We start from the raw sequence: 16066 nt of genomic DNA on the forward strand, positions 1-16066 counted from the left end.
GCTCTGTCTGTCTCTCTCTCTCTCTCAAAAAATAAACACTAAAAACATTTTTTAAAAAAAGAATATTAACCTCTCTGAATCTCAACTTCATAATCCATAAAATGTTTTTATGTATATGCAGTGTTCAAATAAGATACTGTAAAGCAATTAGCATTAATGCCTGACATATAGCAAATGGTCATTAAATATCATCTAGTATTATGATTTATATATTTTATTTTTGTTTATTTTTCTCCCTCCTGTTTTGAGAAGATTTGAAACATGTTGTCTACAGAAACAGCCCACTGGGAACCATTCTCATGCCTGGTGGATAAAAATCAGAACCACTACCATTCTATATTGGGTGTTTAGAGGACAAATGGATGCTTGGGGAACATGAAACTTGGAAAACTCTCATATGGATTCCAAATAGCTCAAATGTCCATATGCACACTGACAGGAGGTATATGTTGACGAAGAAATGCCAAGTTGAATTTTACCAGGAAACAGCATCAGGACTAAATGGAATGCATTCTTTTACGTACTTTGGATAGCTCAGAAGCAGAGCATAATGTAAGAGAGACTCACAGAATACCTAGTTTCTTGTAAACGAAGTGTCACTAGAGGATACATCAATGCATGGCAAGAAGTGCTGGGATTTGGAGTCCAAATATGGATTAAATGAATTTGTCATTTACTAGCTGGGTGATCTTTGGTAAATGACTTTGCCTTCAAAACCTTGATTTCCTTGGCTATATAGTAAAGCTGATTATACCTCGCTTGCAGGAAATTATGAGAATTAAATGAGGTCCTGTATATAAAGTGCCTATCACAGGGTCTCAGTGTTAACTGTAGTTATCATCAAGAAAGTAATTATAGACTACAATATTAGGTCTGTTTAATATTTTATAGTTACAAGTGATCTGTATTCACTTGAGGTGATATCACTGTAATATCATGTTGGAGCTTAACCAGTTCAGTACATATAATATGAACAATGAGCTTTCAAATTATTTCTGTCAGTAATAATAGTTGATGTTTACTGTTACGTGGTAATCACTGGGTTAAATGCATTATCTCCTTGAATCTCTACGGCATTCTCATAATTTGGATATATTTTGTAGAGAAGGAAAATGAAGCTTAGGAAGGAGCAATAAATTGCTTGAGGTTGAATCGATAGTCAGGAATCTAGCTCTAGTCTGAATCCAAAATGTAGACTCTAACCACCAGGTTCTACCACCTGTTAATTTGTTACATAGTCTGAAAAACAAAGAAAGAATCTCTGGTTAGATAAACTGACCCTACTGTGACTTTGGCAAAGAGAAAAACGTGTTGCTTCTCAAAGGCTTTAATTAGTGAAAAAAGGGATTCAAATACTCAAGCCTGAAGCTGTGACTTTGAAGCATGAGAGAAACAGTGACTGTGTATTGTCAGGCCAAAGTTGCCACCACATGGGACCCATTTTTTACGTGTTTTGCCTTTAGTTACCCTCAAGTTCTTTTTAAACCTTGTGCCTTTTAAATGTACTGTACATGTGTTACGAACAGCACACCCAGAACCATATCTTGGCATTAAAATTCCATGAAGTCCATTTTGGGAATCAGATTACCACACCTATTTTTAGTTCACAACACAAACTCCTTTTTCCATTACACTTTTAAATATCCAGCCATAAAAGACATATTGAAAATAGCTCTTCCAGCCTCATAAAAATCCTGCATTTGGTGAAATCAGGACAGGCCCATTGACTGGCATTAATGTAAGTGCGTGACTGAGGCAGCTACCTGCCAGTGCCTCTCTCCTCCTCTTGGTTAGGACTACCCGCCCCATCCACTTGCTGCTATATTTGTCTGCCTTCTTGGCCATAAAAGGCTGGCTGTGTGGCTCTGACATTCTACAGCCTGACCACATGCATTATTTTTGAACTGGTCCCCAGGGTCCTGTCTTTAGGCCTGCCTCTTCACGTTTTCTTTGGGATTCATCCTCCGTGGGCTTTTCATTCTCTCGTCCAGCTCCACAGCCACCTCGGAGCATTTGTGCACCACCATCGCTCCTTTGCAAACTGGTAAGTGTGACACTGAGGCAGAAGAATGCACTTGATATTTTAGGTGCTTAACAGCATTGCATGCATGTGGTTTCTTTCTATCTTGTGAGTTCAGTGGTTTGCTCAAAGAGCTGTCAGAATAGCAGAGAAATAGGAAAGTGGAGCCCCTGGGCGGGAAGACAAAAGCAGCAGGGTGCCAGTTTCTGCTGGCACAGCTATTCTCTCACATCACACTGTTCTTTTTAAGTTAAGCTACTGTTCCTGGAACTATAAGGAGGTAAGATCTGTCTCAGGTGGAACTGTAAGTGTGAGTCCAAGTACTCTTTCCAAGTTATAGTTCTGTGGTTTGGTTGGAATCTGGAATGGATGAGATGACAGCAAGTAATATGTTTTCTGTTTTCCACATGCCTACAATATTCCCTGATTACAAATTAGACCAAGAGGAAGTAAATTCACTCAGAAGTCCGTAGTTTCGAATTCAGTGATTTTGTTATGTCAATGCCATGTGGACAAATGTAAGAGTGCATTATGATATTTCTGACCCGAAAATGGTTAAGTCATAGTTCAGTAGCAACACAGATCCCCACATGATGATCCTAAAGTTCACACTTTCTGTGAATGATTCTAATCAGCTTTGGGCCTCTAACGCTTGCACAAAAGTATCATCTCAGGATTTTAATTTTATAATCAGTATTTCTCCCCAAATTCCCAAATTATATTCGGAAAGAAAATGCCAGTCTTAACCATCTTTCCTCCCCGCATACTCTAGCTGTCACGTGTTGGGGATAATCCTCACTTACTTGAAGCGAAGGTAGTTGTACCTTCGTTCCAGAGGTCAGAGCAGAGGCAACCAGCTCTGACGACTACAAGCCAGACCCTGTTTACTTGTAATACATTATGGATGTGCCTGCAATGTTAAGTACCATTAAAAATAAATCTACTGAGGGCAAAATAGAAATAAAGAGAGTAGAAAATAGAATTGGGGCAAAATAGAAATAAAGAAGTACAAAATAGAATTGGGGCAAAATATTTAAAGATTTTACTTTGTGAAAATGTAAGCATTTCAAGTCACCTGAGCTTATATGAACTTGTCTTATAACTTAATACATAGGAAGGTCATTCATTTGTTTGGACATCTTTTAAACAACCTTTGCCATGCTGCAATGTAGTATGCATCATTAAAGAAATGTATCTATTATCTTTATAACTGCCTAACATATTTCTATATTAATATATTCTAATTCTTTTTAAATCAAAATTTATCTAATAATTATTCATTACATATGGTAATTATTCTGTATGTTTTAGAACAGAAGATAGCAATCTATTTAAGGGTCGAAGCAAAGTTGCTTGCTAGTAGCTATTTTTTTCCTCTTGGGAAATGCCATGTAGACTGATATCTTCCATGAGCCCCAAGATAAATATTTCTGGAGTGGAGTTTGCTGGATTTTCTTCCCTAGGGAATGCATGCTGACTTACAAAAGAGTCTAAATAAAAAGTTGATTTAACCCTGACAAAAAATATGGCAACTTTAGAAGAATTCATTCCTCATTTAAAATAATCAAAAAAGAGATTTGGAAAAAACTGACTACCTCACAACGACTTTTACTTGTAAAATTTACAAATCACATTTCAGAACATGCACAAAAGTATTAAAAATGGGTGGAGGGACTCCTATAAAACTATTACTTCCTCCAACGTTGTCAGTGTGACTGATACAACTCCTGTCAGTGGACACAGCATTTAAGAAAACTCATACAATGCGAAGCCTCCCTCTCTCTGCTACACAGACTTATCTTTGACTGTCAGTTGAACTGTTAGCTGAAGTTCACAGTGCAACCTTCGACACTGATGGCTGACTTTCTTACTTCTTTGTGCAAGAAGACTAGAAGCCTTCATATTCTTAATGGAGCAAATTGTCTGGTTTGACACTATACCTTTTTCAAGTGTTCATGGGATTTGAGAGAGCTCATTACAGGATAATGCTGTTGACCCTTAAATAACATGGGTTTGAACTGCATGGCCCCTCTTATACACAACATTTTTTTGATAAATATAGTACAGTACTGTAAATCTATTTTCTTTTTGATTCCTTAATATTTTCTTTTATCTGACTTTATTGTAATAATACAGTATATAATACATATAATGTGCAAAATATGTGTTTATCTACTGTGTATATTATCAGTAAGGCTTCTAGTCAACAGTTGGCTATTAGTAGTTAAGTTTGGGGGGGTCAAAGTTTATATGTGGATTTTCCACTGTCTGGGTGCGGGTGGAGGGACCCAGTGGGTCCCAATGGCGGGACCCTGCCATTGTTCAAGGGTCAATCATATAAGCAAACTCCAAGGTTCAGTCCTAGAACTTCTTTTTCCATTTATAATCATTCTGATCTATTTTTTTGGCTTTGCATACCATCCATATGTTGCTGATTCCCAAAGGTAGGTGTCCATCCTGGACCTTTACCCCGTGGCCCAAAGTCATGTGTCCACCTTAACCTCTCCACTTGGATATCTAGCAGGTATCTCAGTTGTAGTATATCTCAAACCTATCTCCTGTACTTCCATCCCTAACTGTGCTTTATGACACTCCTGCCCATCTCAGTCAACAACTTCATTCTTCCAGTCACTCAGGCAAAAACCTCAGCATCGTCTCTCACTCCTCTTTGTTTCACACCCTAATTCAGAACTTTCAGCAAATGCTGTTGGTTCCACCTTCAAAACACGTGCAGAGTCTGATCACTTTTCACACTTCCACTGCCACCATCTTCATGTCTAGCCTGGACTATTGCAGTGGCCTTTGTATTCATTTGCTAGGGCTGCCCTAACAAGGTACCATAGACTGGGTGGCTTAAACAACAGAAATGTATCTTGTCACAATTCTGGAGGCTAGAAATCTGAGATCAAGGTGTGGGCAGAGTTGTTGTGTTTTGAGGCCCCCCTTATAGATGATCTTCTTGTCCCTCTTCACAGAGTCTTCCTCTGTATATGTACATGTCTGTGTTCTAACTTTCTCTTCTTACAGAGACACCAGTCATATTGACTGAGGGCCCATCCCAATGATCTCATTTTAACCTCATTTCCTCTGTAACGACCCTATCTCCAAATGTAGTCACATTCTGAAGTACTGGTGGTTGGGACTTCAACATATGAATCTGGGGGAATACAACGTAGCTCATAACAGCCTTCTTTTTTTAAAATTTATTTTTATTTTTTTAAAAGTTTTATTTTTAAGTAATCTCTCCACCCAATGTGGGGCTTGAACCCACAACCCCAAGATGAAGAGTCACACGCTCCACCAACTGAGCCAGGCAGACACCCCCACAACAGCCTTTTGATTGGTCTCCTGGCTTTCCTTCTTGTCTCTCAGTAGTCTATCATTTATGTATCAACCACAATGAGTCTCAGCTTGTAACCTTTTGATGGTTTTTCTGCCCTTTCAGAGTAAAAGACAAAGTCTTTGCAGTCACTTCTCGGGCCCTACGCTGTCTACCCTCCCACCCCACCCCCAACATATCCTCTCCTATACCTCTCTTTGCACCCTGCTCACTCCTTGCAGCTTCACTGCCATTTGCTACTCCTGGAGTACAACAGGCACGCTCACACCCTCGTGTCTTTGCAATGGTCTTCCATCTAAACACTCTTCCTCTGATATTCTCATGCTCAGATGTCACTCTCATGCTCAGAAGCTATCCCTAATGAGGCTGTCTAAAATTGCATCCCAACTCTTTGTTTTTTTCCCCCTTTGTTTTTGACTGTAGCATTTAACACATTCTGTTTACCTTACATTTTAGTTATTTTCTCTTTTGGCTATCTCCTGCTATAGAATATAAGGTCCTATATAAAGTTATCAGAGCAGGGATTTTGTTTGTTTTGTTCATCTGTGTATTTCTTGTGCTGGAACAGAACCAGGCTTGTAGTAAGTGCTCAGTAATTGTTTGTTGAATGAAAACCACGTTGACTATACACAGGCTCTCCTCATTACATATTCTCCCAGTAGAAGCCCCCATCAGAATGAAATGCCAGAAAATTAGAAATACATATTATGAAAGGCCTGAGGAAAAAGCAAATAGCCAGAGTAGGGAAATTTTGTAAAGACCTCCTAGATATTAAAACAAACAAACAAAAAGAAACCTGCACTATTAGAAGACCTAATGGCAGGAGGGGGCTTAAGTGGGCCATGAAGTAGAAAGTTTGCTGAGTAACCAGTTAAGCTAACCTTCACATCATTTTCCATTTGCTCTTTGGAAAAGATAAGAGTATTAACTTTTGCATATTGGTTTAGATGACTTGTTTCTTTCTTTCTTTTGTTTTTCTTTTTCTTTCTTTTTTTTATGTTGAGAGAGAGAGAGAGAGGGAGAGAGAGGGAGACAGAGAATCCCAAGCAGGCCCTGCACAGTCAGCACAGAGCCTGACATGGGGCTCGAACTCACGAAACTGTGAGATCATAACCTGAGCCGAAATCAAGAATCAGAAACTTAGGGGTGCCTGGGTGGCTCAGTCAGTTGAGCATCCGACTCTTGGTTTTGGCTCAGGTGGTCATCTCAGAATTTGTGAGTTCAAGCCCCACATTGGGTTCTGTGCTGACAGTGCAGAGCCTGCTTGGGATTCTCTCTCTCCCTCTCTCTCTGCCCCTACCCCACTCTCTCTCTCTCTCTCTCTCTCTCTCTCTCTCTCTCCTCTCTCTCTCTCTCTCTCTCTCTCAAAAATAAATAAATAAATATTAAAAAAGAAAAAAGAAGAATTGAACACTTAACTGACTGAGCCACCCAGGTGCCCACTTGTTACTTAATAATTCACTCAAAATTTGCTACTTTCTTATAGGTTACCTGGTTCCCTCCGGGGCACACGATGTCTTTGCCATTTTATCAGAAGCTCCACCAGCACTATGACAGCAGCTACCGCAACAAGGACCTTCGCACCACCATGAGCCACTACCAGCAGGAGAAGAAAAGTTCTGCCATCTACACCCACGGCTCCACGGCCTACAGCAGCCGGTCCTCTGCCGCGCACCGCCAGGAATCCGAGGCCTTCAGCCAGGCGTCCGCTGCCTCGTACCAGCAGCAGGCCTCTCGGGCCACTGCGTCCACCTATGCATCTGCAGCCAGTCGGAAGACAGCCTCAGCCTATGATTATGGCTACTCCCACGGGTATGTCAAAAGCAGCCTTCCAACCTTAGGGCAAAGGCACGTTCTCTGAATAACCCTCCTACATCATTTCCCTTTCTTTTTAATCTGGCAGCCCTACATTTAAACCAGGTGTGGAGTGAGGCCATGTGTTTGGGAGACCTGGGACTTCTGTCTACCTGTTTCCCTTTACATTCTCTTTGAATTTCACACTTTATAATCACACTGGCGTGCCTTGCTTGCATTGCCAACTGTGATATTGCTAGAAGCAGAGAAGTTTTGCCACAGATTGATTTCAACATTCAGCAGCAGCAGAGCCAGAAAATATCATTTCAACACTCACAGCAGGTTTCCTGGCCCTCAGAATGTTTCTACTTAGATGAGAAGCCAGTATAGAATTTAAAATTCACAGGTCACAGGCGCCCAAACTACAGCAGAGATGTGTTCTACTTTTTCAATATCTGAGAACCAATTCTGAGCTATTGTTCAGGCAGCAGATATTTTCTTTAGCTAGAACACTTTATGTTTTTATTTATTTTTGAGACAGAGAGAGACAGAGCATGATCAGGGGAGGGGCAGAGAGAGAGGGAGACACAGAATCTGAAGCAGGCTCCAGGCTTTGAGCTGTCAGCACAGGGCCCGATGCAGGTCTCGAACTCATTGAGTATGAGATCATGACCTGAGCTGAAGTCGGACGCTCAACCGACTGAGCCACAGAGGCACCCCAGCTAGAACATTTTATAAAACTAGGCCCTTATCTCAGTCAGCTTAAGAATACCAGGAATAAATCTGTACTCTGATCAAAGTAGATTGATCAACCCATTGCAATGAGGGAGACCACGCCACAGAGGGAAAGAGAGTTATTATAGCATTCTAGGAAGAGTGGAGTTTACATGCAGGTTTGGTTTGCAAAGTGAACCCAGGGTCCTGTTTCTACTGGAAACAGTGAAGTTGAGATAAGTGAGGACTGTTGTATCCAGAAACCCTTAATGTGGGAGCTCAGCCCCAGGGTTGGGAACTGAGGCTGCTTCTTTGTGTCAACAGTGACTGGGGTCATCCAGGTAAGAGTACATTGTCTCATTCTCACTGATAAAATTTCAAACAGCAAACTTACTGATAATCTTTGATATTAGAGAAGAAAGTTTCTCAGTGATCTGTAGTCACACAAAGAAGGAGGTTACCACAGCCTTTTACAGCAGCAGTATCCCTTGGAGAAATGTTTCCTGTGAACTTTGCAATTGGCTTCTGTGTCTTTTGTTCCAGCCTGATGAATGCTGGGCAGATGCTTACTTTCTCAGCCCAAGCCAGTTTTTATTTTCTTGATATCCAGAATGAAATGTTTCATGGAAATCAAAAAAACACTTGCAAGATTTATGTGATTTTATTAAAAATCCTGGGGCACTTGGGTGGCCCAGTCAGTTAAGTGTCCAACTTCAGCTCAGGTCATGATCTTGTGGTTTGTGGGTTTGAGCCCCACGTAGGGCTGTGTGCTGACAGCTCGGAGCCTGGAGCCTGGAGCCTGCTTCGGATTCTGTGTCACCTTCTCTCTGACCCTCCCCCACTCACACTCTGTCTCTCTCAGTCTCTCAAAAATAAATAAATGTTAAAAAATATTTTAAAAAATCTATCCATAGTCCACAGAAGACATTGCTGAACTTGAAAACATAGACATTTTTGGACTATGTGGTAAATAACCACTTGCTGCCTTGAATCCCCTCCAAAGCATCTGGCATAGTTGCATTCTTTTGTTATAAACATAATAATATAATTTTAAGTTTTACAAAATTTAAGTCCACAAAATATCTGTTAGGACAACTAGAAAAGTGTTTATTTCTGGGATTTAAAGGTATTATTAAGGAAATAACACAGTGGTTTGTATCAAAGTGAGGATGATTTCTGAAGGAAGAAATTCCTGAATGAATCCCCAGTGGGTTTAAGCAGCACCTGATCTACAGCTGTTGTTTCTTGGGCACGAGCAGGGACCTCCTGGGAGTTTCTGCTCTGTTCAGTAACAGAGCCAGAGTCTGCTGGGGCTTACCTAGGATATATGATGGCAACGTTATGAAATTCCATTTAAAATGGAACAGGATCATCTTGCCATCTCACTTTCATGGGATATTCAGAAGGACTTTGTGTTGGCTGTAAATATGGAAATATTGTCGCTAAGATGAATTCATTTCTTTTAGCACTTGCTTCAGATGAACTGCCTTCCAAAGGAAAGTTGGGGGGAATTAACACCATGTGTATGTGGCAGCATCATTTTGTTCTGAAGAATGTTCCACAGAACATTAAGAACCTCATTTAGGAAAGCAGCTGTCTTGTAATAGAGGAGGATTACATTTTAAATATCCATTTTCCAAGACTGTGCTGAGTCTATAGAAGAGGTAGAAGATGGGTATTTTCATTATTGTATAGTTGTTAATGTCACTGCTTGTGTATTTATTTCCTTTCCCCAAGGCTATAGAAGCTATAGAGTTTTCTGCATTTGTATTACAATTTTTTTTAAGTTTATTTATTTTTGAGAGAACATGAGCAGGGAAGGGGCAGAGAGAGAGGGAGTCACAGAATCCGAAGCAGGCTCCAGGCTCCAGGCTCCGAGCTGACAGCACAGAGCCTGACATGGAGCTGGAACTCATGAACCTCAAGATCATGACCTGAGCTGAAGTCGGACGCTTAACTGACTGAGCCACCCAGGCGCCCTATGAATTTGTATTTTAAAGAGATCTTCACTTCTTCAACTCAATTGCTAAATTTTATGTTAAAATTTTAAACAAATTCTTCTTTTAACCATATGTGTAATATTCATATTTATTAAAAAATTTTTTTATTAAGTTTCTTTATTTTTGAGAGGCAGAGAAAGACAGAGCACGAGTAGGGGAGGGGCAGAGAGAGAGGAAGACACAGAATCCAAAACAGGCTCCAGGCTCAGAGCTGTCAGCACAGAGCCCGATGCAGGGCTCGAACTCACAAACTGTGAGATCATGACATGAGCCGAAGTCGGACGCTCAACTGACTGAGCCACCCAGGCACCCCTATTCATATTTATTTATAATTGGATATATTATATTAAACATTAGTAATTGAACTTTGAGCATTTTTATATTTTATTCAGAAAAAAATTGCTCTGTGTTATCTTTGGAACACGTAGCCATTTCAGCTTTAAAAGCCTCACATAATAAGCTTTCTATAGGAAATGGAACTGTAATTATTTTCCTATACTCAACTTCACATCGTGTTCTTTCCTACTATGCCTGTATTTTATGTAGGCAGGAAGGTAGGTAGGTATTCATTAATGGCTTTAATGTTGAAGAACTCAGACTCTTGGTAGAAATATACTAACCTAGAAATGTTGACACAGAAACAAGAGAGGGAAGAAAACACCAATATTTTTCCCTTTATGTAATGCAATGTAAAGGAAAAGAAAGCCAACCTAATCCTGAGGTTATTTTAGTTTTTCTTTTTTTAGACCTAGAGCTAACAGGTGCAAATAATATTCTTTGAACATTTCAGAATCTTCGTAATTCCTTTAGGTTGTATTTTCATTCTCTCAAAATGGAGGAGCAACTTTTCCCCGCTAAATGAAATATCTCTCTTTGGATTGTGAAAAGTGTTGTTGATTAAAATCCTTAGCGTTATAAATGCAATTCTGTGGAATGTATGTAAACACTAGGCTTGATCTATTTTTACCCTCTGCTTTGTTATTAGATGTCCAGTGGTAAAATGGAAACTATGGAGACTGATATGTGCTCAGGGCTTGGCTGACCTCAGTAAATCTTAGGAACAATGGCTCGTTCAGCGTCAGTGTGGTTATAAGCGCAGATCAGTTACCAATTGAATTGTAAGCCAAGGGTTATAAAATAAATCCTGGAACACTTATTATAAATGCCTTTATTCTTAGTCACAGTGAAAAAAAAACCCTAAATTAAAGTAATTCAGGAAGACAAAGTGACACAAAATTATTGTTTTATGCAAATAATCCACAAATACTATCAGTGATTAAAGGAGAAATGGTACTTATAACTACCATTTGGCAAGAGTTCTTAACTTCTATCCTTGAATAGATTTCAACAGGGTCTTGGTTGATCTGAAATTATGTGCAAAATTAGGCACAGTTGAGAATTTGTTTTTGCTGAGAAAGACCGTAGTTTTTATCAGATTCCCAGAGAACACTGTGACTCAACAAAGGTCAGAACCACTGCACTAGAAAGTGTGAATATAAACATCAGACAACCCAGTGTGTGGCCTGAGGGTCCCTTTCCCAATACCAATATTATATGAAGTTAGGATGAATTAAGGCAGATGTTTTAGGGAGTGTGATATTATGGAAATCATGGTAACTTTCTTTTCAGTAAGCTGGATCACACATTAAGATGGAAATAATAAATGAAATATTTTGTTACACTTGGTAGGAATGAATAACTTTCAAAAAGCAGAGATAACACAGCATAGTTCTAGGATGATGGAGGGATTTAGAGTTGTCCCTCAACCCTGTGGTAATGGTAGATATTGAATTTCTTGATTCTAAACAGTTGAAATTCAACCCATATGATGCAATTCAGCACAGTATCCTCTATACTACTGTATCTTTACAGTAACCCTGAGAAGTAGAAATTATTATTCTCTTTTTAAAAATGAGAAAATTTGGGGTGCCTGGGTGGCTCAGTTGAACATGGGTCTCTTGCTTTTGGCTCAGGTCATGATCTCACAGTTCATGAGGCTCTGTGCTGAGAGTGCAGAGCCTGCTTGGGATTCTTTCCCTCCCTCTCTCTCTCTCTGCCCCACCCGTGTTCTCTTCTCTGTCTCTCTCTCTGCCAAAATAAATAAACATTAAAGAATAAAAATGAGAAAATTAGAGCCCAAGTAGACTAAATAAATTTTCTCCCTTGCACTAAGAAATGGTACAATAATGATTTTAACCCCCATCGTACCCCAAGCCCCCCACCCTTTCCATGAGTACCCAGTGACAGTTATGATCAGCCAACTCCCCTTCACCTCATAGCCACCAGATTTTTCTTGAAGCAGCAATATATAGTTTTTCATTATGTTTCCTTTTATTTGCCCTCCTACTAGAAAAGCCATTGAGCACCACAATAACAAGATTCAGAATAGGGAACAATCGATCCAGGAGCATTCATGAATGCCAAACCTGAAACCTCACAGACTCTAACTTGTCACTTAGAATCAGACATAGTGACTCACGAGGGACTGTAGAAGACACTAGTGTGGGGACGAGAAAACTGAGGCATGAGTAACTTGTCTGGGATATTCTGCCTAACTTTATTTTTTTTAATTTTGTTGTTTTTTAAAAATTTTTAAATATTTATTTATTTTTGAGAGAGAGAGAACGAAAGAGAGAGGGTGGGGGAAGGGGCAGGGAGAAAGGGAGACAGAATCCGAAGAAGGTTCCAGGCTCTGAGCTATCAGCACAGAGCCCTATATGGGGCTTGAACTCATGAACTGTGAGATGATGACCTGAACTGAAGTATGGCATTTAACCAGCTAGGCCACCCAGGCACACCTCTGCCTAACTTTAAATTATGCCCTTACCTACACTCATGTCACATTGGTAAACTACCCTTGGTGGTTACCCAAGTAATAACCTCTTTTGAAACTACTATAGTTTGCAAAGAATATGCTAATGCTCAAAACAATTCCAATTCAGACAGAAGATACCAATGTTCAAAATAGAGACCACTGAACACAGAAGCCTCTGTCTTTTATTGGCAGGTTTGATTACAGCAGGACGGAGGGGGACCTGAAAACTTGCTCTATTTCCCACCTTAGGGTGGTTTCAAAAGATGTTACCAAAGAAATCTACTGCCTGTGGACATTTCTGTGTCTTGACCTCAGCTGCTGGCATCAGATTAGTATCCATTTTCTACATATTCATTTCCAGATGTTATAATGCAAAGGGGATAGTCTTTGGGGTCAAACAGGCTGTGCTTACTTGGAGTTAGACTTGTGACTTCAGATAAGCTAGTTAACCTCTCAGTTTCTTCATCTGTAAAATGGGGAAAATGTTTATCCCTCATGTTGGGAAGTCTAAAAGAAATAATCACATAAAGTACTTGATGTAATAGCTAGCACACAGGGACAGTCACTGAGGTTTAAGTATTGTCCATTCATTCACTAAATATTTATTGAATGCCTCCTGTGTGCTAAGCACTGCTCTAGGTGCTTGGGATAGATTGCTGAACAAAACTGACAAAGATTCCTGCCCTCATGGAGGATATGTTCTAGCATGGAGAGACAGGCCATAAACAATAAATATAATCAAAATGGCCTTGAATTTTATATCACTCTAGAAGGTAATAGATGTTATGGAAGTAATAAAAAAATCCAGTAGGCTAAGACACATCAGTATGTGGGGTGGGGGTGCAGGTTGGAATTTTAAGTAGAGTAGTCAGACCTCCTCAGGAAGGTGATATCTGAACAAAGATGTGAAGTAGCAGAGGGAATTGTCTGGGGGAAAGGTGCACCAGACATTGAGAACAGCCACTACAAGGCCTTTCAGCAAGGAACAGCATCGAGGCCACTGAGGGAACAGAGGAGTGAGGGGAAATTACGTGAAGATGTCAGAAAGGAAATGGACAGGGCATGGCCAACCAAATGGCCTTGTGGGCCATTGTAAGAATTTTTTATTCTGAGTTAGAGGGAGTCTTGGCAAAGTTTTGAGCACAGAAATGACTTGATCTGACTTTAGTTGTGACAGGAGCACTGTGGCTGCTCTGTGGAGAACAGACTGGTGCATGAGCAGAAGCAGGTCACCCAGATAGGAGGCCAATGCTGTAGTCCAGGAAGGGCAGATGGGAAGTCAGAAAGGATATGATGAACATATTTTTGGATTTATTAGCTTTTGCTGAATTCTTACTTCTACCAGATTTGTCACAGGGCTTTTCAACTCCCATAGTCACATAGTTTTGAGGCTGCAAAAAGATCCATGTAGATTTGTTATACAATGAATTTTCTGAGAGTCTCTTTAGGCAGAATAATGATGGTAAAACCATATCCTTATTCTTCATTCCCCAAGATCCAATGAAGTACATTGTTCCACTGTTAGTGTTTTTTATGGTACTTAATAGGAAAAACACCTGAAATAACCATAGTTGTATGGGGATTTAGGTCCACCTATAGATTCAAGCAGCTGAATATGAATTACAAAAAATTATTGAACTATAGACAGTTATGGGAAATGAAATTTGTTTGGAAAGCCACTGATATATCCAGGTTGCCTACTCTTACCTTTTCTCCTCTAGAAATAGTCTTATAGCCTCATCTCTAAATAAAAGCTTAACTATTGTATATAAGGAAAAAGCACCACAGTTTCTGGATTACAAAAGTCAATTCAGTGTTCTTGGATTTGTCTTCCACATTTTAAATACTAAGAAAATGACGAGTTACATTATTTCCCATATGAAAGAAAAAGATCAGAGAAAAATCTAATGAAAGCAGAAAAGTCAGTTACTTTTTCCCCCCAAGAAATAGGCAAGTTTATTGCCAATTACTTCTTTTTTTACAAAAAAATACTTTATTTTAAAGTAATCTCTATACCCAACATGGGGCTCAAACTTACAACCCCAAGATCAAGAGTCACATGCTCTGCTGACCAAGCCAGCCAGGTGCCCTGCCGATTACTTCTTTATAAGCCAACTGAGTTATGTTCTGAATCCCTGAATCCAAGGAGAGTAGCCTTCGCCATATGTCAATCTCCCTACTATCACTGCTATAAACATGTGGCTCGTTTGCATGGAGAGAGCTGGGACTGTCACTCCTGGTAATACCAGCTTCATATTATCAGCAGTTTGTGGATCCGCAGAACTGTGGAATGGTCAAGCAGGAAGAGACCAAAAGCTCATCTAACTTAAGCCCTTCCTTTCACAGGTACTTACACTGAGGCCAGGTAAGATGTGATTCATTCTGTTACCTGTGCTTTGCCCTGTCACTCAAAACCGTTATTTGCTAGGCTCTTTTGCAGGCTAAATTCAAGTTTAGATGATACAAGATACCTCCAGAATGGCATTCATCTTCCACAGACAGGTGAACCATCCTGTGAGAAGGAAGGCATGTCCTTTAGTAGAGTAGGAATAGAATGGGTCAGCCAAAGGTGGAAGGGGGGCAAAGTGGTACCTCCCAGGCTCCAATGTGAAATGTTAGCTCTGTTCCTGGCTGGCTGGGCAGTAGAGTGTAACTGAGCTTCCCTACAGAGATTTCGGAACTCTGGAAGCCCATGGGAGCCGTAGCAACAGGCTTGACCTTTTCCACAGCAGCCTTTCTAGATGAAACAAGAGAAAGCAAGAGCACCCCAAAGGAGGGGGGTAACTTCCATGCAACCACAGTGACCATCCTCAAAGTGGGGTGGGATGTGGATTTCTGGGCTGCCTTATAAATAATAAGACTAACTTTTTAAAACCCTGGACAATTTTCAGTTCACAGACTAAAACTTTATAAGGCATCTCCTTCAAGTGTCGTGCATAATATAATATCTAGGAACTATGGAGTAAACCTTTTCACTTCTGCTTAAAAATAGGCCATAATCTGGGTTAATTTCTAAAATAGTCATAAATGGATAAAAACTGAAAGGTATGTGTAGAGAAGGACCACAAAAGATTTAAATCTCTCAGTGTTTTACTCCTTCACCTTTTCTAGAACACATGACTGTTCTACATTCATGTTGAAAAGTGGTTCAAACCTCCATGGTATTTGCTTTTAGCTCACGGCTATACATTAGCTGTGGAAAATTACCAAAAGGAAGATAAAATGTTAATTATCGATGGAAACTTAAATAATGGAAAAAATAAAGCAATAAAGAGAAGAAAAAATTGTGGCTACATTCCTATTTAAATAACTAAACATTTTTTTTTAAAACTAAAAATAAAATATTTTCATGGCTGAGAAAGTGAAATGGAGAAGGGGAAAAA

General features: G+C 39.8%; 1 protein-coding gene across 10 annotated transcripts in view; it reads left to right on the forward strand.

Annotated features, from left to right (window-relative positions):
* Positions 1-16066, forward strand: part of MYOM1 (myomesin 1) — a 168660-nt gene that overhangs the window by 21351 nt on the left and 131243 nt on the right. For 7 of the 10 annotated variants that reach the window (XM_042911112.1, XM_042911108.1, XM_042911109.1 and 4 more), the window contains one exon: positions 6847-7172. In XM_042911112.1, coding sequence (XP_042767046.1) covers positions 6874-7172 — 299 coding nt within the window. In that variant the 5' untranslated portion in view covers positions 6847-6873. Of the gene's footprint in view, positions 1-1915; positions 2045-6846; positions 7173-16066 lie in introns of all 10 variants that reach the window. The other 3 variants (XM_042911118.1, XM_042911117.1, XM_042911116.1) reach the window with 1 other exon arrangement.

The sequence above is a fragment of the Panthera leo genome, chromosome D3 (genome assembly GCF_018350215.1).
Source record: "Panthera leo isolate Ple1 chromosome D3, P.leo_Ple1_pat1.1, whole genome shotgun sequence".
NCBI classification, from domain to species: domain Eukaryota; kingdom Metazoa; phylum Chordata; class Mammalia; order Carnivora; family Felidae; genus Panthera; species Panthera leo.